General features: G+C 37.6%; 1 protein-coding gene and 1 long non-coding RNA gene across 3 annotated transcripts; one reads left to right on the forward strand and one right to left on the reverse strand.

Annotated features, from left to right (window-relative positions):
• Window positions 1-13: 13 nt before the first annotated feature.
• On the reverse strand, window positions 14-2,519 carry waw (Translation factor waclaw). The gene is given in 10 exon segments (XM_065303028.1): window positions 14-176; window positions 238-450; window positions 512-744; window positions 806-1,053; window positions 1,109-1,348; window positions 1,412-1,680; window positions 1,727-1,945; window positions 2,003-2,055; window positions 2,058-2,332; window positions 2,390-2,519. Coding segments are annotated over 10 exon segments (1,929 nt in total). The 5' UTR covers window positions 2,443-2,519; the 3' UTR covers window positions 14-50.
• On the forward strand, window positions 2,269-19,998 carry LOC135792407 (uncharacterized). Of its 2 annotated transcripts, none has more exons than XR_010548305.1 (3): window positions 2,269-2,367; window positions 2,821-2,937; window positions 19,716-19,998. It is a non-coding gene; the product is annotated as an uncharacterized lncRNA (long non-coding RNA). The 2 variants fall into 2 exon arrangements; XR_010548304.1 differs by having other exon boundaries at window positions 2,292-2,371.
• The last annotated feature ends 1,018 nt before the right edge of the window (window positions 19,999-21,016 follow it).

Here is a 21,016-nt window from a genome sequence, read left to right on the forward strand (position 1 = left end):
TCAAACCTGAATATCTATTTTAACAAAATTTATTTGTCTAGTTATATACATTATTTCTTTAAGACATCGATAAACGTCTCACGAGGTAGTTGAATATTTGCTACGCTACGCATTCTTTTCTTACCTTCAGCTTGTTGCGCTAACAATTTCATGCGTCTCGTTACATCACCGCCATACTGAAAATATTTATAAATTCAAATTAAACAAGAAAATTGAGGTTTTGCAGTTAGAACTTACAAGTTTTGCTGTAACATCTTTACGATATGCTTTCAAAGTTTCTCTGGCGATAACTTTACCACCGACAACGGCCTGAATCGCAATTTGTATCATTTGACGTGGTATAATATCTTTTAACTTTAATACAAGCCTACGACCAATTGTTTGTACTCTGGAGACATGGATTATTATGCTTAGTTCATCAACTGGGACGCCATTGAGCAGTACTGCCATCTATAACATAACCAAAAAGTTCAAAACTTCCGTTACAAAATGGCGACTCACGCCAACGTACTTTTACAACAGGGCTTGATTTATAACCAGCGTCCTCATAATCAAAACTAGCGTAACCAGACGAAATAGTTTTTAAAGTGTCGTGAAAGTCGACGACAATCTCACTCAGCGGTAACTCATAGGTCAGCATTATGCGTTCATTGTCAATGTTGCGTGCGTTTTGTTGAATGCCACGACGTTCTGTACAAAGGGATATCACCTGTCCCAGATACTCATCTGGGGTTATAATAGTCCCTGAAATTCATTATTTATATATAATAACATTTATAAATGTCTAATTATGGGTGAAACAAACCTATTACAATTGGTTCAAAAGTTTCTTTAATCTTAACCGCATCTGGAAATAACGCCGGATTGTTAATCATAAGTGTATCAACGCCTTCTTTAAGCGTTTTGTTCGTTTCCTTTAATTTTATTTTGTAAGTCACTGATGGCGCGGTGAGAATCGGATCAGCTCCGAATTCTTGTTGTAAACGCTGTGAGAAAACTTCCAAATGCAGTAAACCGAGGAAACCTAAACGCCAACCTTGTCCTAACGCAGGACTGCATAATATTAATTGCATTATATGTTTTGATTAAGAATTATCACTAATTTTACCTTGAATCAATGCTTACTGACACAGCCGAATCATTCAGCGCTAGTTTCTCGATTGCGCTCCGTAGATTAACATGTTGTGACTGATCAAATGGGAAAATCCCAGCGAAAACCATGGGTTTGGGTGGTTCAAAACCAGTCAGAGCTTCCGTTGGTGCATTTGTGTTGAAAATTGTATCGCCGATGAATGATTCTTTACTACTGCGCATGTTACAGCCCAGAAGACCTATTTGTCCTGCGATTCTATTAAAGAATTAGAATTTTTCTCTTTAATAGGTAAATTTGGTTGTTTTAGTTAATACTTACAATTTTTGAACGTTTTCTTCTTGTGGTCTTAAAACTGAAAGTGTTTTCACTTCGTAAGTTTTCTGAGTATAACATGATTGTATAGAATCGCCGACTTTAATTGAGCCATCTTTGACGTAGAGCAATGATAATGCTCCGCGATATTTATCGAAGGAACTGTCGAAGATTAAGGCACGAAATTTTGAATTTCTATCAACATCTGGTGGCGGTAATCTTTCAATTATTGCCTCTATTACCTCTTGAATACCGATTCCCATTTTTGCTGAAATCTATTTCAAAATCAACATTTTGTAAAGTAAAATGAGGAATTGTTACCTTCAGAACATCTTTTGCTTCAATGTCAAATAGTGTATTCAATTGTCCACACACCCTCTCTGGATCAGCATTCTTCAAATCAATCTTATTCAAAACCGGAATGATGCGCAAGTCATTGCCAAATGCAAGATAAAAGTTGGCTACTGTTTGAGCCTGAACACCATCATTAGCATCTACAAGGAGAATTACTCCTTGGCATGCTGATAAACTTCTTGAAACCTTGACAAAATAAATAAATCAATAAGATTTCTAACAAAAACTTCAAGTTGTACAAACCTCATTGGAAAAATCAACATGTCCTGGAGTATCTATCAAGTTCAGCAAATAATCTTCCCCTTGTAGTTATATAATAGTGAAGCACTCTGTGCCTTCACAGTAATGCCCCTTTCTCTTTCAACTTGCAACTTATCTAAAACTTGTTTATTGCTACCAGTTGATTTGATGGCACCAGTAAATTCTAGTAGGCGATCAGCTAGTGTACTTTTTCCGTGATCTACATGAGCGATTATACTGAAATTTCGTATTCTTTCCAAGGGAATTTCAGTTAAATCAACCTTTGATACTTGTGTTGTCGAAGAATATCTCTTTTGAATAGTTCTATAAACTCTGAGAAAAGAAATAAATCAACGTTTTGGTACATTGTAGGTACTATATTTTGCTTACGTCTTATAAAAATAATTCAGGTTTTTATTAACAAATTTATCAATTATTATCATTTTATTAATTTACATTTGGCCTATCTGTCGGATTATTTGTGGTTAGTCTTGCCTAGAACTACGAAATAAATTCGTTAGATGGCGCGGCATGTGCGAGATATTATAATTTATTAGTAAAGCAATGGATAGATTGCGCTAACTATACCAAATTGAGACAATTTATAAAATATAAATTGTACAGTGGGTAAAATCAATACTAGTAATTATAATAGCAAAATATAATATTAGAAACATAATACACTTCCATTTATTGCCTGGATGAATGAATAATGCAAAAATAACATTATTCAAATACGTTGTTTTTGTGTTTGTTTTATTAAGATCTTTTTCTTTTACTTTGCTTGATAGAAAAATGTTATCACTACTTTGTGCTTACAGAACTTACTGAAGAAATGGTGCGCGTGCTGCAAGTTAACGGTCGTCTTCGATTAATCGAAGTAAAAGTGCCTGATGTGCCATCCATGGCGACGTGTGCGAGCCTCCAGCCGACGAATCGTGAGTACACGTTCTTAATTATTCATCCCTTTATTGTTCCGCGGCGAAATTTCATGCATTCGTAAATTCACCGCGTGCCTCTTCGCTTCAATCGCCATCATTTGCCCATAGCTGCATAAAGCAACAATGAGACAATGGCCATTATGGGAACGACACACGACACCCAATTATAATTCGACCAGGATAAACATACAGTCTTCCAATAAATATTGTATGACTCGTAGGTATATCGTGCTGTTGTTGGTTGATGTAGCGTGCATGTTCATGCGAAATGTTAATGCTGTTTGATTGCGAGTACGAGTACGAGTATATTAATTACTGCACAGAAATGGAAAGTATTGCAATTATCGACATGGCGATCAATCACAGCTGGCGAGCTGACAAATGGACGAGTACAAATTGGCATGCCGCGATGCTGCGAATCAAAAACAACAAACACTCGCCACGTAAATTCATAGCTATGCTGCTGTGTATTGGTTAGAAATAATTTATGATTTAATTGATCATAATCAAACCGATGGAAATTTGTATTGCATATTGAATATTGTGTATCTTGCGGTTGGTGCGGTTTCTGGAATGCTGCGTCATTGAAAAATCGGTATAAATAGATATAATGCAGTGTAATAAGCAAAATTTGATGTATAAATAGTTTGCATTCGGCAAAATATCAACGCGTAGACTCGTAAACAATGCAGAATGCGATGGGGTTAAAAATAACGTGTGTTGTGGTTTATTTTCGGTCATTGTCATCCTCCAGAGACGAAAACCTTGGTAAAATTTTAAGAAAATTTAATTTTAGGGATGTTAAATACTAAAACAAAGGTAAAACGAGCTCAAAACATTTTTTGAACGTATTTTATTGTTAGATAAAACAAAATTCTTTTGAAAATGATTGCTTGTGAGGGATTTGCACATGATATTGAGGAAGAAACATGAACAGTCTGAGAGGCGCGCGCAGAAAACAATAAATTCGGAATTAAACGCGCTTAGCGCGCTCGTAAAGCGCTGATTTAGATAAAGATAGGCGCGCCATGCGTTTACACTTTACACACGTATATGTAGGTGGACGGTGGACGGTTCGTATAATATTCAACAAATTATAGCCGCTCGCACTAAGCACAGGCGGTGACACGATGACAATTAATTTATGCGGAAGTCGCGACTGGCGCGCGCGCTCGTTTTATTTTGCAATCATTTTATTTATCTGCGCTAAGAATGAAGGTTGCGAGCGTATTCACCTTTCTCGCAGCCTTTGATACTAATATTATAATATATATATTGCAATCAGTTTAACGGTTTTACACGCTGTAAGTAATATTATTGCACTTGAAAAATTATTCACCCTAATCAATTTATTTCGGATTGTATTCTCGCGTGGTGTGATAAAAGTTATTCGTTTTTATTCAAATGTGGGGTGTAGGTACTTGAATGTCGCATTTAGCTAGAGTCGTATATCACACGCGAGCGTTTGTAGTGTGTGGGTATCATCCCCTAATTGGTGGGGCTGTGCGGTCAATTAAGCAACCCTCTTTTGTGTACTGGCGCGATGATGACCCCTATGGGGATGCGCGGCGCACGCACACCTTTCCTCTGTTAACTTTTAAAGTTGTAGTGATGTAAAAAAATTATTTAAATAAGTGGTTTAAGGGGATGGTTTTGATCTACGCGTGACCCGTATGCACGCGCAAATCTCCTCGTCTGTTCAGTGTCCAGATGACGCGCTGGAATGATTTTTATGTCCATGCATCGTTGCGCATCCCTTGAGTCTTCCATTTCTAGTTTAAGTGGGTTTTAATTTGCCAACAATGCCCACTTGTGTGAGTATTGTAGGCATGTGACGTGCGGCATATTGCAACTCTCAATAAACATACTGGTAGAGCACGCGACTGTTTATTTTTTCACTGCTGACAGAAGACACGAGCTCGTGATGGGGTCAGTATTTTATGAATGCGAATTAGGGTGTCTTGACTACCCCAATTTGACGATTTATATATTGTAATATTTGATGCTTGGAGAGCAACCAGCATTTTTCATGAGAAAATTCGCGCAACGTATTTATCAACATTAATTGCCATTATACGATCTGATAGTATTGTGAAAAGCTTGGGAACCATTAAAAGAAATGGAAAAGTTAAGGGTGAGATTTATAGGGAGAGAAATTAATTTTAACATGTGTTTGGGTGCTTTCTTTTTTGCAAACGAAAAAGTTTGAAGACAAAAAATGTTTATTTACCAGAAATAACGCGACATCTCAATTATTTTCAAGTTTTTTGGCCCCTGGATTAGAAAAAAACATTAAATAAAGCGGAAATTAGTTAGAAAATCTAATAAACAATCTTCAAAACCTTCTACTTACTAATTTTCAGTCTAAATATTGTAGAAACTACTTTAAATTACAAAATCTTGATTATTTCGTTAGATTTTTATTCTCGTCAGTTATAAAAACGTATTTTTTCATAGTTTAAACATGTAACGTATGTTTCTCTTTGTGGGGGACTTATCACACCCTAATAATAAGTGAACCGTGCGTTCCATGCGCAGATATGAATACTCCTATGCTCGTGTACTACTCAAATAATATTCAGACTCACTCTTTATACTTCCACTAAATTCATTCACTTGTGTGTGTCCTATGTGCTTACCAGTCAGATACAAAGTGATGCAGCTTTAAACTCTCGGAGCATAATTTTATTAATACTCTGAGTATTGATTGGAACACCATGTGTGCGTACGGATAAGTGTTGAATTGCAATGCGGGCTGCACCTACCTCACCTCGCCGCATCCAAAGGTGCATGGCATGCATGCATGCGTTTTTATCGCCGGCTGGGCGTCGTATTCGTAGGCTTGGATGGAATACGAAAACACACACACACACACGCATACAGCTTATTTACATTTTTCATTCGTTTATGTTTCGCCGCGACCCCGAGCGGTTTCCGATCGCGCGCTGAGCCCTGACCCCGGCGAGTAATCGTACGCCGCCTTTATTATCTATTTTTATCTAGGTATTACCTACCTTATTGGTTATCAATGCGCATTTGCATGTGAATTCATATTTATAGATTTTGTTGAATGCGTTTGTTGGCTAATCAAAGCGGCGATTGTGGTGTGATTGGCATGTTTACAATGGGGGTTGATTTTTGGACGTTTTCGGGGGTTTTCGATGCGTTTTTTCGAGGATTTAATGGTGATACCAGTGACTGGTAACGATTATTCAATGACCCACGTCGTGTCACACCCTCTAGGGCACTGAGGGCACTCGAGAAATGTACAAGGGGACTAAACGGGTGCAAATACCGGAAATACGGGCGCGTAATGCCCCCTATGCGTCAAGAATCAGTGGGAAAATCAAACTATCAATTACGAGCACAGTCGACGAGTTTTGAAAATTTTTATCAATATATTTTTAGCTTTTACAGTCTGCTATTTTTGTGATTGTGTATGTAACGATAATCGCTGTTTACATTCGACGTGCGCTTTTGTACTTTCGACACAACCGGATGTCGGATATAGAGTCGAGGAAACCGGAAGGGTCGCCCCATAAGCGGGCGATAATGGCTCGAACGAAGTACAGTCGTTTGACAAACAACTCGCGCGGCTAATCATAAATGTAATGCGCATTTTTCTGTTTTTCGCTACGCGGTAGCGTAGGTGGTGCTCACGCATTTTGTTATCAACCTTTTAAAATATTATCAATTTCCTATAGTATACACATGTTTATCAACGCGGTGCAGGCAACAGTCGCGCGGGAAAGTTAATTGTTAATAAATTAACATAATTTATATACAGTAATAGCTTCCTTTTCATTTTGTTTCGTAAACAAGTTAATAGTTGATAAGACTCGATGGATTTTTTATTCTTTTCTTCGCGTTTTTTTTTCTGATTGAGTTCAAGTTGTTGGCGATGGCGCCACGAGAAAGTGAAAGCACTTTCTTGCGCAGTTGTTTCGGCACGCATATGCAACTCAACTCGCCAGGCATCCGGAGTTTTTAAGCATTTTTCGTCATTAAAAGGTACTTCTTGTGTGTGATTTATCATTTCGCTTGCAACTTTCCAACTTTTCTGGCGGGCTTTCTCGCCCGCAACAGAGACGTTTATTGATGCCTTTGATTATCGTTATTTATCGAAGGCGCATTGTGTGTTTGCTCAAAGTTTCGATTTCAGTTCGCTCGGCTCGGCGTCGTCGTTCTCGACGTTTACTTAGATAAGGATTATAAAATGTGTCTGCATTGTACGTGCGCAAGAGAGAATGAAATTGGATAGGCGTTTACGAATTGTCTACAGATATGGATATCTTTATGAATATTGCTCGCGTTGTAACATAAAATAGTTTTACTTTTCGTATTCACCAGATTGTAAAGCTACATTTGTGAGAAATAATCGAATATTGTCGTCATTTGTAACTTTCAATTAGATTCAATGCGTATTTTTATATTGGACAGGAAACAGGAACCGAAAAATGTGGTACAGTTACAAATTGAATTTCGAGAGCGCCAGGACAATGACAATGACACTAGAGATGACCAAAATAATATACGCGTGTGGGCACAAAACATTTAACTTAATAATATACAGTCGATTGTTGTTGCTGTTGTTGTCGGTGCGCCGTGGTTGAATTAATATATTTATATGTGATGACACTGCTGCCGGTGCTGTCATTGTAAAAGTTTCGAAAGTTTTTAAAGTGATCCAAAAAGCGTGGAAACTCCAACTCTCTCGACGCGCCACCACAACCAGATGATGAGTTTGGTGTCTGAATCGTTTTGTACGGATTTGCGCCACGCGCACAGCACCAGCAGCTCATATGCGGCTGTGACGGTAATTAGAGCAAAATGAATGACCCGCAATGACTTTCATCTCTTTTGTGCATTTACGCGCGTTTTGTTTGTGCTCACAAAACAGATTATTCGTCATTGTATGTATGTTATCTGTGAATTTCAAGCCAACGCAAACACAGCACGGGACGCGTTGAAAATTAATTAATTTTTGATATAAAAATGTTTGGATGAATTTTTGCGACATTCTAGACATGATTGGATGTCGTCAAGTTGCGCAATGGTTAAATATCTTTGCGAGTTTAGTGTTTGTGGCATTTAATAACATTTAGTAGTTGTCGAAATTGTGAAATATGACAATAAATATAAACTTAGGATTTTTTATCACAAAAAAGTTTCATCATCATATTTTTTTCCTTTTTTCTGTGTAATAAATAGAAATATTTGTTATTTTTTGTTGTGCAACGTACGTATATTAGCTGTAGATAAACAGGAAAAATAAATGTTGATTTTAAATGATTAACGCGAACATCGTGGTTTACATACTTTACATTTATATTTTATCGATGAAGTGTTTACGTACATTTCCTACAGGTATAATTACTGCTATAATGTATAGAATATTAAATACAAATCAATGCAAAAATACCTGGCATTCGTTAGAAAAAATACGTGTTTAGCAATGAATAGCACACGATTCTGAGAAGTTGAAGGAAGAAGTTGAATCTAGATCCGTGTTCTTTCCATTTCAACTCTTAAAAATTCAAGGTTGAATCAAATTTGTTTTCTTTTTACGAAAAATTGCGAATTTTAAAGTTTTACGTGGAAACAAAAGGAAATTCCGGCGAGTTTAATGACGTTTACAATGTTTCTACAACGATGAGGCTTATAAGGTGGTCGTGCGAGAGCAGCTTTTACTTTGCGATGCCAGTTTGTGTGTGGATATGGCGGTCGATGAGTGAAAGTGAAAGAAATTTTTCTCGCGGCGACATTTCGTAACACGCCATAATCGTGCACACACTTGTTGCTGCTTTTTTTCTTGTTCACGAAATGCATGCACCTTGTGGCTGGCTGGATCATTAAGACAGCTAATTGTCGAAGCATTAAATCGAAATGAAACTACAGCGCGATAGCCGCACGAATGTGGATAATGAATTTCTCTCTCTCTATCACTACACACTAGCCATATTTGTCTAGGTGTGTAAAATCATTCGTCATATTACTCGTACATGAAATGAAATTCATTTTCAAAGTACATGTGCAATTAATTTCGTTTTATGGCACTTTTGATGCAACACTCGACGATTATTGTCCGTTTTTGTTCTCTGCGAAGTGTGTACGTACAAATTGAAGTTTGGCGCTTGCGTCCATTTGCGGCCGACAATTATTACGAAGCTAAACGTATTTGTAAATGGTTTGATTTCGTTTTCGATTGCTTCATAAAGTGTGGCCACTGCGCGCGCGCCCGCTTTTCTCTTTATTTATTCGTGCGAGTTGTTGCTTGACGGCGCGTGCTCTTTTCTCTTTGCTTTTCTTTTTCATTTTCGGTAATTGCTTAATTTACGTAAGATTATCTATCTACGTGCGGGCCGGAAAAAAATCTAGAAATCATCAGTCATTCAGCCGTAACTGCCTGCAGAACACAATGGAAGAATAACGATGAAATTGCAAGTAGAGAGACACAATGAGCGTGTTGGAAAAAGTGGCCGGGTAAAAGTATCCGCACACAAATCGATTACGTGAATCGCGTAATCCATGCTCGGTATTTTATTGACCATGCACATTGTTGAGAAATGCTCGGCGCAGTCAGGAAAGCGCTTCGAATCAATTGTTTAAACAATTTTGTATTTGTACAATTGCGACAAGATTATTTTCGCTCATTGCGAACGATGATGATTGATGCGCTCGGTAAAACTTTCACCACAAACGCGAATAATAAACTTTTTTTTTAGACAAATGTTTACTTTTTAACGTTGCGCTTGTGATTACATCGAAGTTATGGTCAAAGTGGACACGGAAATGGGCGATTTTGCAATTATAATTTCACGTGTTTCGCTCAAAAGTGAAATTTCGCTCCGCCCATGTTTCAACTACGCATGCGCAAGTGACTTTGGGTAATCTAACATAACCTAACCTAGTATGGTGTTGGTAATGAGGTGGATGTGTCGTTACTCGGAAATAATGTCATCGAATTTCTATGTGTGCCCTTTTAAGGGGCGCGACGTGTTATTGTTAGATTACTCTGCGCCGCGTTCGGAATTATAATGCGGCCGCGTATTATGGCATATTGTTTCGATTAAACGACGCGTGCAGACTTACACCAACACACACTTTGAATGGGCACTTATTAGGCGATGCGTTTACCTTAGCCCGGCGAGTGAGAGTCGCGCGCGCGCGCAAGAATTGCGCCAATTGGAAAAACGCGTAATCGCGCGGCAGGTACGTGATTCCAAAACGCAAAGCGATGTTGCGATTTTTGCTTTGCACACAGAAACAGCCTACCAAGTGTTGCAAACATGGCAGCTGTCTTTGGGTGGATTCGCCGATTGGAATTTGCACGTGCGCGACGCGTTACGCAGAATTTTCTGCGCCTTTTTCATGTCGCAAGTTGCAAGAGTGACAATGGTGCGTGAAACCGCACGAAATTTACGTCCGCGCGCGCATGCGGTCCTGTTTTATTGCTCTGGTGTTTCTGCGGTTTATCGTGCGAGAAATCGTGGGGGCTACCTGTTTAATTGCACGCGTTTATCGACGCGATATGAATTGCGGAATTTTATGGGAAATGCGCTTGCATTTTCCCAACTACGCGTGCGCTAATAAATAAATAAATAAATAATGTATTCGGACAGATTTTAATATTTGATTGTCGGTTTCTTCATCTCTCGTGCAATGCACTGGGTCACGGTCGTACACGGCGCGATGTTTTCACTCTTTTTCCATCGGCGTGTGCGCGCCGGAGACGACACGGCATCGCACGGTGATCAGTGATCACTTTCACCATCGCCGGAGAAATGCGCTGTGTTTTTTTCTTTTCTTTCTTCTGTAAGAGCGCAGCGACCGTGGCACGCCGCGGTCGTTTCCAGCGTAATTTCGTGCATTAATACACATAACCAATGATATTTATGTGCTTTCACGAAGCGATCGCGTTTTACATAAGAATGGTGCTTGTGTTATTAATAAAAGTGGAAAATAATTTTTGAATTAAAAAAAACGCGTTGAAATCGTATGAGAGATAAGAAGGTTCATTAACACACTTTTTTATTATTTGGCACGACGACGTGTATCTTATCACTAGGCAATTTAATTTTCAGTTTTCTTTGAATTGCCTGCTTTATGAATATCATGCTGGAAGTTACGTTACTGCTTAATTATCATACGATACGTTTCGCTGATAAGTTTATTCATTTATGCACATTCACACATAGGTACATACGCATAGAGTGGGTAATTAATTTTTGGAAATTTCGTAATTTACTTTTGCTTATAAATTTTAATTTTTTTTTTCGTATTTATCAAAACAAGAATATCTCATGCAAATTTATGTTGAAGGTGTGTTAGCCTTTCTTTGTGGTATCCGAACACAATGTGCATTGTGGTTGGCGAAAACTCATCGTAATATATTTTTGTTTTATCCATGTGTGAGTGACTAAAGTTGTGAGTGCGACGAACGCAAGGTAGACATGGCAGGAGGGCACATTTAATTCGATTCTGTGTCAATGTCACTCGAACAATGGCATTGTTTTTTGGTTAATCCATATTCACGCATCATACCCGCACGTCGTTTTAATTGCTAAATTTTATTAATAACCTATTATCATTTTAAGTACTTGATTATTTTTTTCGTAATAAAAGTATTTTTAGAGTTTAAAAGTAGGTATATTAAGTATCAAGTGGCTAAATGGGAGTTTTTGTCACGAGATTGATTAAGAGTGAGCGTAGCGTTTAATCAATCGAGTGTTTAACATCGTTTAGCCATGTTCACTCTATTTCCATGTTGAGGTTTCTGTATTTTAAATCTTCGTAGTTCGCGCGCACACTACTGAGAAATGTAAGGTTATAAGGTTATGTTTAATGTAAGGCTATGTTTGACTGACGCCGCATGACATTTCACATGGTCTTGTGCTGCACCGTAGGTAAATGCGCAAGCGCAAACTCCACCCCGAAAATAAAGTACTTTAGTCATGGCCTTGCTCATCTGTGTTTAAAGTACCTACAACTTTTTGTGTCCCAAAACCATATAAACACGCGCTTTAAAGGTGGAAGTAGTAAAATTAAAAAATATCAAGAAGAAAAAAGTAAACTCAGTGGTATTTATTTATTTTGAGTTATAAGTTGTTTTATGCAACAAATCAATTTTTTTCGAATAATATTTATTGATAGAAAGTTAATAAATGTATTAACAATTTTAATATCCTATCTATTGTGCAGGAACGATCGCTAAATGCGATTAACCTTGGCATTTGTTTGCGCTTTGGCTGGTGTTGTGTCACCGAGTGGCGAGTGGCAAACAACAAATAATAAACCCGCACGCCATATTAATACGAATTTGATGGATCAATCCAATCGGCGTTTATTTCCTTAATAACCTGTGCCATTTACGGTTTTATTTCGGTTTTAATTTTGGTATTGCCAGCATGCAATCGTGTTAAATTACCTTTTGTATATTTTATTGATGCATTTATCAAGAAATTAAACACTCGGAGAAGTGAGAATAGTTGCTAATGAGACAGGCGCCGCAGCAAAATAAAAAACAATAAACTAGTGCGATTCGGAGCAAAACGCGTTGGGCAAATTAAAATTTATCGCTCAATTGACAGTCTGAATGCGAGACAATCGGAGAACAAGAGAACACAAGAGTGCGCGGCCATTGTTGGCGGTTTTGGTAAAAAGGCAACTCTCCTTTTGTGCTCGCCAGCAGCAGCAGCACTCTGTGCATTGTGTTTGTTTGTTGACTTGTTTGTCATTATTGTTGCTTGTAGATTTTAATTTAAACCACAATAGATGGCAGAAAATCAAATAAGACGCATACAATTGCGGTGCATAGACATTTGTTATTATTTCATGCGACAATATAGCATAATAATAAAGAAATAATCACTATGATAAGATAACGCGAAGGATGTTGTGTGCGGTGGGGTATGATGACGTGCGCGGATGAAGGAAATTGTGTAGAAAACGTGTAAACACGCGAATCATGCAAGGAAATCGACAAGGACATTACGGATGTGTGGGTGTTTGTTTATATGCGATACACGCGAATTGCGTGCGCGAGATGCCTCAGCGATGCACAATAGGAAGTGGCAATTACGGTGATATTGTCTACCTGTGTGGACGGAAACCGAAATCAAATCATAACGCTTGAAATATATGAGTTTCGAAACGTATAAATCACGAAATGCATTTCTAGCCTCGCCGCTTCGCATCATATGAGACGACTTCCGTTAATTAAAGTTGATTGGAAGCCAACAAAAACTCTTTGAAGGACACTTATCTAACTCTAGTCGGTGTGTGTGGTGTTGGTAGTGTTGAAAAAACATTCAATGAAAGGTTTCGGTCAGAGCACGTCTTGGCAAAAATATATGCGATGCAAGTGAATGTTTTATGTATTTTTTACGTTTTTGTATTTATAGCCAGTGTATCTAATTCGTTTGTTGGGATAGGTCGTTGGTTTTCTCGCGTTTACGATCTATTTGCTGATGATTTATTTACTCGCGGTTTTTCATTGCGCGATGGTTGAATTTAACGATTTCCCTGTTTTTCGTCCGCTCTAATTGTGCTCTCTGACAATATGCGCGTTTTGAAGCAGAGCCGTTTCCTAGCGTCTATTTTTTGCGTCTCAAATTAGAATTGGTTGGGGTTTGACTAGTTTTAATTAAAAATCCAGTCTTGACGTCGGACAGGTTTTTTTTTCGTTGGTGCCTGAAAGTAAATTTATGAAAATCAATTCATTTGGGTTCATTAAGTATGCGCACACACTGATTTTGACTGTTTTTCAAGGAAAAACAAAACTATTTTTATTTTAATTTTTTAACTGATTGAAATACGCTTGACTTTTGGAACTTTTGAATTTATTTACAGAAAAAATTAATGTGAGCGATGTTTTGGTGGGGAATATTTAGGCGATGATATTATCGCAATTACGTAATTATACGTGTGTTGTGTGGTCACGTTTACTGCTGGAAAACAGAGTTAAAATGCAGCACGCTGTCATTTTCCATCTGTCGTCATCACAAAGCGTAATTGACGTACGTGTAGGTGCACGCTCGTCAAATTACGAAATTACCTCTCTTTTAAAATGACGGCTTATTTTTTGAATTTGAATTATTTGCACGCAAAAATACTTTCAACATACCCAACAATTTTTAAACTATTTTTATCAAAATTATGGCGAAAAAAAGAAAACTGTTCTATAGAAAGTGATAATAAGTGTTATAACATCAATTACAGCTAACTCCAGTGCACACAAATCGCATGATTCGAATAATTCTCGGCAATTTTTTGTTTGTGAGCTGCGCGCACGTTTTTTTAGCGCTCGCCAGCGTTCTCACTTCCTGCTCTACTGCTAACTATGCTAATATCGGGCACTAATTAGTTGAGAAAAAGTCTTATGCAACTTTTTTTTCAATTTCTACAACACCAACCTTGTTGCACACACCTTCTTGGCGGTAGTATTATGTGCTGCTGGCAGAAAAGGCAAAAAAGGGGCAAGTGCACAACCGTGAAAAAGTTTCAATTTCGTTGGCTTACGTAAACGCACGCTACAGAGCGATTGCTTATAAATTTTAATCAAATTTATTAGTAATGCAAATTATATTAACCAGGAAAATATATTTCCTTTAAACTCTGTGTATGTGAGTGCTTCTAATTTATAATTATTGTAAATTATTCTAATTTATAATATTTTTTGTTTGCGAAAGAGCTATTTGTATGAATTAATGAATTTGGATTTCGTAAGAATTCAGAAAACATAAACTAACGATTATATTTATGTGATTATTGTTTTTGTTTCGCAAAACTCACGCGCGCGGCTCTTTCACCGACGAATTGTATGCTAATTGCATTTTGTTTTTGTTATTTCCTGTGTTAATAATTAATTTTTTTCGGCGGCGAGTTTACAGTTTAATTGAAATGAAATGCGGAAATAATTTCTAATTTGACTGTCATTTTTGTTCAATGACAACAGAAGTAATAAAAAATATTAAGAGTTGACATGAAAGTGAAATCAAAATATTGAAAAAATTATAAAAAAGCTTAAAACACAAAAAAACAAAGTTTAAATATTTTTAATGTTTTCTGTTTCCCTTGAGCTTTCCAGACATTTGCATCACATTAGTTGCTTATTAATTCCAACAAATTAATATCAATTTAAAGTGGAGCGACGGGAAACACTGAGATAGGGGATGATTAAGCTAATTAGCCCGCATGGGGTGCGATGACTAATAAAAATACAATTAAAAAGTTTCGTCTATACGCCAGACTTGATAATTGCAGCAACATATGTGTGCATTATTGCTAATTTTTGAGTGACTTTGCTTTGGCTAGTTTATATTCCCGCCAGAACCCTAGATAAACACATTTGACCTCAACAATGGACGCGAATGGACGCGCATTAAATATGAAACAATTGATGACAGCTGTATTACATTAATCTAGTCGAATTGTCGTCCGCTCATGAAGCGTGATGTTTGAGAATCTTATATTGCGCGACGTGTTTGGTTGTCTTCCTGCTCACTTGGCAGTTTTAACGCTTCGCCGTTTATCGCAAGAAGGTATCACTTTTATACTTTTGTATAATTTGTAATTTGATTTCATGTCGGCCACTGCAAGAGCACCGAGCAACTGAGCGTGACGAACTACTTTATTCCATTTAACAGCTTGTTGTTTTTATTATGCGCGCGCGTCGTGTTTGTGCCGCTGTATAGTTGCGCGCGGCGTAATCGGAAAATAATTGAGATTCGAGCGGAGATTTGCTGCCATTGCTGGCTGCTAGTGCTGCCTACTGCCTTGATTATAGCGCTTTTTATTGCAGCGTATTGCGCGCCTGGTGCCCGTGTGTGGTGCAAACAATTGCGATAAATCTTTTGCGCTGAGGCGGAATCAAAGTCGCAGTAAAGGGAAACATTTACTAATATTACCGGGTACTAGTGTGGGCTGGGCAGCACCTGAGTGGGTCGAATGCACCTTGAATACTTGACCCTTTTTATTTATTTTATTTTCTATTTTCCAAACCAAAGAAACTAATCTCACAAGCGAAAAAAAATAAAAATTTAAACTCATCCAGGATGATCTTACTAGAACCTTGGTGTAAATGGTAAAAAAATATTTGTCAGATATCTCAATCCATGAATGACTTTCAGTTTCATTGTTATTTTTTAAGTGAATCTAGTTTACGCTTTAACATTTTTGCTTCGTTTGGTCTCTTGCAGAGTGTTTTTTTGAAACGGTGGCATTGTTTTTGTCTCGTCCTTTCGGTATAACTGTGCGCTTTGTATTTAAATGCGTGGTGGCGAGCGCGTTGCACCGAAAATAACTCATTAACGTTTAATTTTAGCGCCGGCCGTGTTTTGGTCTTCTTCGCGCCGGAATTATATTTATACGCGATCCGCGCACAAAGTCAATGTCGAGCGTGTTGAGCACGCGACTCTCGAACGCGCGCGCGTCTATTTTCGGGGCCGCGTTTTCGTCTGCCTCTGCCGCACACAACGTGCAGGACTGAATCACGCATTGGAGTTTTTCCTGAATTTGTGCCAACATTATGTACATGCGGGCTTGTTTTACAAAAGGTGGCTGCGAAGAATGAGACGTTAAGAAATTCCCTGACTAAGCAGATATTTCGCTGTTCAAAAAGCATAAATAATGCGTGTTTATGTGTTGGCCTCTACTATATTTAATTATATTTAGATTTTTGAGGAAAAATAAAATTTTATTGTTGGAATAACTTCATTGTCATGTTAAGCAAGGAATTTAAATTTTGTTTCATTTTTGTGAGAATAGATGTCGCTGCAATAGATATTTTTAAGATTTTCTTGTCTTGTTGATGATTTGTTATCACTACAGCCACAGAAATCACATCACACAACTTTTTATTTTGTTTACATGTATTTCAAAGTAAAGAAGTGAATTTAAGGATTATTTAATGCGTAGGTATTTATGCCTTGGAATTTGTAAATTTGCAAACATTTAAAATAAATACCGATTACAAAGTGTGCATTTACAAATCTCGCAATGCAAACAATCGAATGACGAAAATAGATAGGCTATACGACAAGAAGCTCCCACAAATTGATAGTCGTTAATTATTTGTAAACATTTGTAATCGAAGAGACGCACAGCACGTGACAATTACACAATTGTTATTTAACGCAGCAGTGCCGGTCGGCTGATGTAAGTAGTAAAAATTTATGCAACCACCGAAGAAGCGGCGTCGCGGTTTTCGACAAATTTCGAGTATTGAGACACGCGACACACATTTCGAGCGTTTAGGTATTCAAATACGCTACGAACGAGGACGTTTTTTGAATTTTGTTCGATTTACGATTCACTTTCTTTACGTAACAACCGCAAAATTGTCTATTAAATATATACATTCAAGAATAGCCAATAAATAGTTTTATTTCATGCGCATAGATGGCGCCACAAATTTTACTCCTTTAAGTTTTAAGTGTTTATGCTTTCTCTTCAAGGAAGTTGATATAAAATATGAAAGGTTTCAAAAATTGAGATAAGAAATGCACACAGTGAATAATATTTGGGTTATGGTCTCGGTTTTGTCGAGTTTTCGGTTGTCAAGCGTCTCGAGTGTAATATTTACGCGCCTATTGTCTACTCAGTTGGCACACTGACTATTTATATCATAGATTTTGTTGATTGTCGAAATTGATCGTGACTTGTTTTTATCACTGCGTGAAAATGATTTCGGTGTAATTAGCGATAATTTCAATAGATGCACAGTGTCATCAAAGTGTGATGTGTGCGTTTGTGGTTTAGAAGCGTGCGCAAACACGTTGGCATAATCAGCGGCAATTAATTGTTATGCGCATAGGATAATTGAGCGGCGCCCGGAATGCAATTCATTAATTATCATCATTGCATGTTTGACGTTTTGCGACACTCGCCTGATTTGGTTGATTAGGTGTAGTTTTTTAGACGAGTGTGTTGTATGGTTGGTGTTTAGTTTATTTTCTAGTTATTAGCGATTATGATTTTATTTGTTGTTATTTTTGCACGATTTAATTACGTTATTATTATTGCGCTCGCGCTTCAAGGAAAACGTGTTCGTCTATTATGCAGGGATGTGAATCTAGTATAGAATGTGTTGTAATGGTGATTGGTGTTTAATGATTAACATGTTTATCGCACGATTTATTAATGTTTTTATTTGTTGATTAATTGCTTTGGATCGGGAACAGTAATTTTTTTTCTTCCTTACTGTTTAAAAATATGAAAAGTGTCATTCATTCATGAAATATTTTGCAATAATTTCAATTTCGATTTCATCTTAACTGGTTTTATTCCTTATTGGTGTTAACTACACGAGCTGTTATATTGCAGCCTGTATGATTAAAATATATCGTGCTTTTTTTTGCTTAAGATAAAGTATAGTATTGCTTTCGATGAAAATGAAGATGAAGATGATGATGAGATACCAGTTGCAATAAACTGATGACGTGGACGTGTGACGGAGTGTATTAAAGCTGTAGGGAGTAACGAAAATGAAGGAAAAATAAGACTAAAACGGCCGAGCGCTCGCGCGGCTCACAAAAACCGATAGCGGATAGCCCATTACCTTTTCGAAGAGCCAGTCTCGCGCCGCCGCGACCATATATAAACTCTTGAAAAACCTGTCTCTCATATTCGTCTCTGGTCGGTGCGCCCGGCAACGCTTTGCAACAAGTCGCGACTTTATATATTTCGACATTAACCAGCCAACCGGGGCCGCAGGGCCCGCAGGATCCGCCATGCAAACATTTTTAGCTATAAAACGAGATATAAACTGGCGATTCTTTCCACTTTTACTATATGCATAGAAATTTAACATCCTGTATGATACAAAGAAGAATTAACTGCGTGTGTGTGCGTGTGGTGTGTGTCCGTCCGTGACTTTCTGATCTTCAAATATTTAGCGAGCGGCTAAAACGAATTGTAAATATGACAGCCAAGAGTATTCTGAAAGGTTTTCGACTGCGGTTGTCGTGTCGGCAGTGCGGGTGTTGAGAAAGAAAAAAAAAGAAAAACGAAGAAAATTTAGGCATAATTTTATTAATTCGTCCGTCACCAAGAAAACAATAATGTTGCGCAGTCGTACGATGCATTCGGTACGTGTTGTTTGTGCGCTGCACGTCGTTTATAATAATTTCTTACGTCGCCATTGCCGTCGAATGTTTGTCGACGGTACGTGACATCTTTGGCTTTACATAATCGCTCGGTCGGACTGACTGACTGCTTGGTAAATGCATGTACAAATAAAATCCGAGGAGATAAACATGCTTCGCCTCTCTACGTTTGTGTTATTAACAGGTTTTTATTTAGATATAATTGAAATTAATTGTGAAATCAACGGACAAAAACTAAATGAATCATACGATACTGCACTTTACACTAATTGTAAATATATCTATAAATTAAATAAAAACAATGCGATGTTATGCAATGAATGTGTAGTGCGAATATGATTCACGTCCGATATGAATATGACTCAAACAGCCGTAGGCCATGTGTCGCAAGTTGTCATTATTGCTGTTTTTTTGCACTCGAGTTGTAAATTGATGACGTACGGCCGGCGATTCGCGCAATTTGTAGACAGAAGATTCGCGTCGACACGAATCGGAAGTCGTTTTGATGATTGCGCGCTTGATTCATGCGGTTTACCGGCAAGAATAACAGAATTACTCATTATTTGCCATAAACACGTGAATATGTAATCATATAGCGCCAGATAATTAACCACAAATATTTTTTCTTTGTTTATTTTCGAGTAATTCTATTATTTTATTTGTTTTCAGAAGTGACCGATGAACAACTTTCGATTGCGTTTGATTGTCTCTCAAGTTGGCAAACATTTTCTTTTCTTTGGGTTAAGGATAACAAGGATATTAATTTTTTCTCGTTTGTCTGGCTACTTGTAGTGCTATTGCACAAGTTGACATTATTAGAAGCGAAGAATTCTCGCTGCTCATTTATTTATCACGAGTAGTAGATGGAATGAAATGAAATAAATCTATTGGGGATTATTTCATTATTTCACCCCGAGTTAATTAAAATAAATCATCCGCATCGTCTCGATAATTTACACATTTATGAAGTCGCGCCAACCATAAACCTTCTACGCGCTTATCTTAACTCACCTCAACTTACTTACAATGCCATAAGTTTTGTTGCGTTGAGAGTTACCTTAAGAGTTGCCATTAAGTTTTACCTGCATTTTTGCCTTCTCGTCTTACCCTTTTACACGTAAAACTATTCCTTGTTGTGATTATACAAAGTGTAACTAGATTGATATTGCTATGCAATTGGTTATACAACACTATGTGTGTGACGTGCGTATCGCTCGGTATATGTGGACTCATCGATTGCTTTTAAATTCATGCGCATTCGCTTGAAAATAAAAAACAGGCCATTTAAAAAACTAGTTTGTCGATTGACTTGACTGCTGCCTGGGCTTCTCGGAGAGCCCACTTGACGCTTGAGAAACCGAGGAGGGTTGTTATGAAAAACTGCTGTGTTTGTCGAGAGGCTTGGACGACGACGGCGACGCTGAACGGTGAATTTTAAGTATAGTTTTTGGAAGTTGGACGTATTACTGCGTTCAAAGCTTTTTACTTGCTGTGGTGTGTATAATGTATGAAAAACGTCGGTCTTGATTTGTTGATACGTTGATACTCTACACGGGAAAAAACAAGAGTTAACGAAGGGGACCAAACGCAGGCTTGCAGTCTTTCTTTTTTATCACGTACGGCCACGTTAAGGGCCTTTTAAAAAAATCCTACAATCACAAAACAAGTTAAAAGTATTTAAAAACTAAAAGAACCCTTTAAAAAGGGTAATTAATGAGTAAAACCGTTGAGTTTGATTATTTTAATATCTAAAATTAACCAAAACATTTTTTTTACATTTTTCCTATCTTAGGAAGTGAAAAAATGTTTGTCAATTATTTTTGCGCCTAAAGTGCATGCGGTATGCGTGTTTGACATGCAAATTAACATTTAAATTGCGCCGCAAAGAAGTCCTCATCGAATGCGAAATGCTCCAGTCTAGTGGCGCGGCGGCCTTGAATACGTAATTTCGTACACTTGTTGGACTAGAC

This window comes from Atheta coriaria, unplaced genomic scaffold (assembly GCF_025399875.1).
Source record: "Atheta coriaria isolate IRGN ID8LTWV9N9 unplaced genomic scaffold, Caltech_Dcor_3.1 hic_scaffold_5_pilon, whole genome shotgun sequence".
Classification (NCBI taxonomy): Eukaryota; Metazoa; Arthropoda; class Insecta; order Coleoptera; family Staphylinidae; genus Dalotia; species Dalotia coriaria.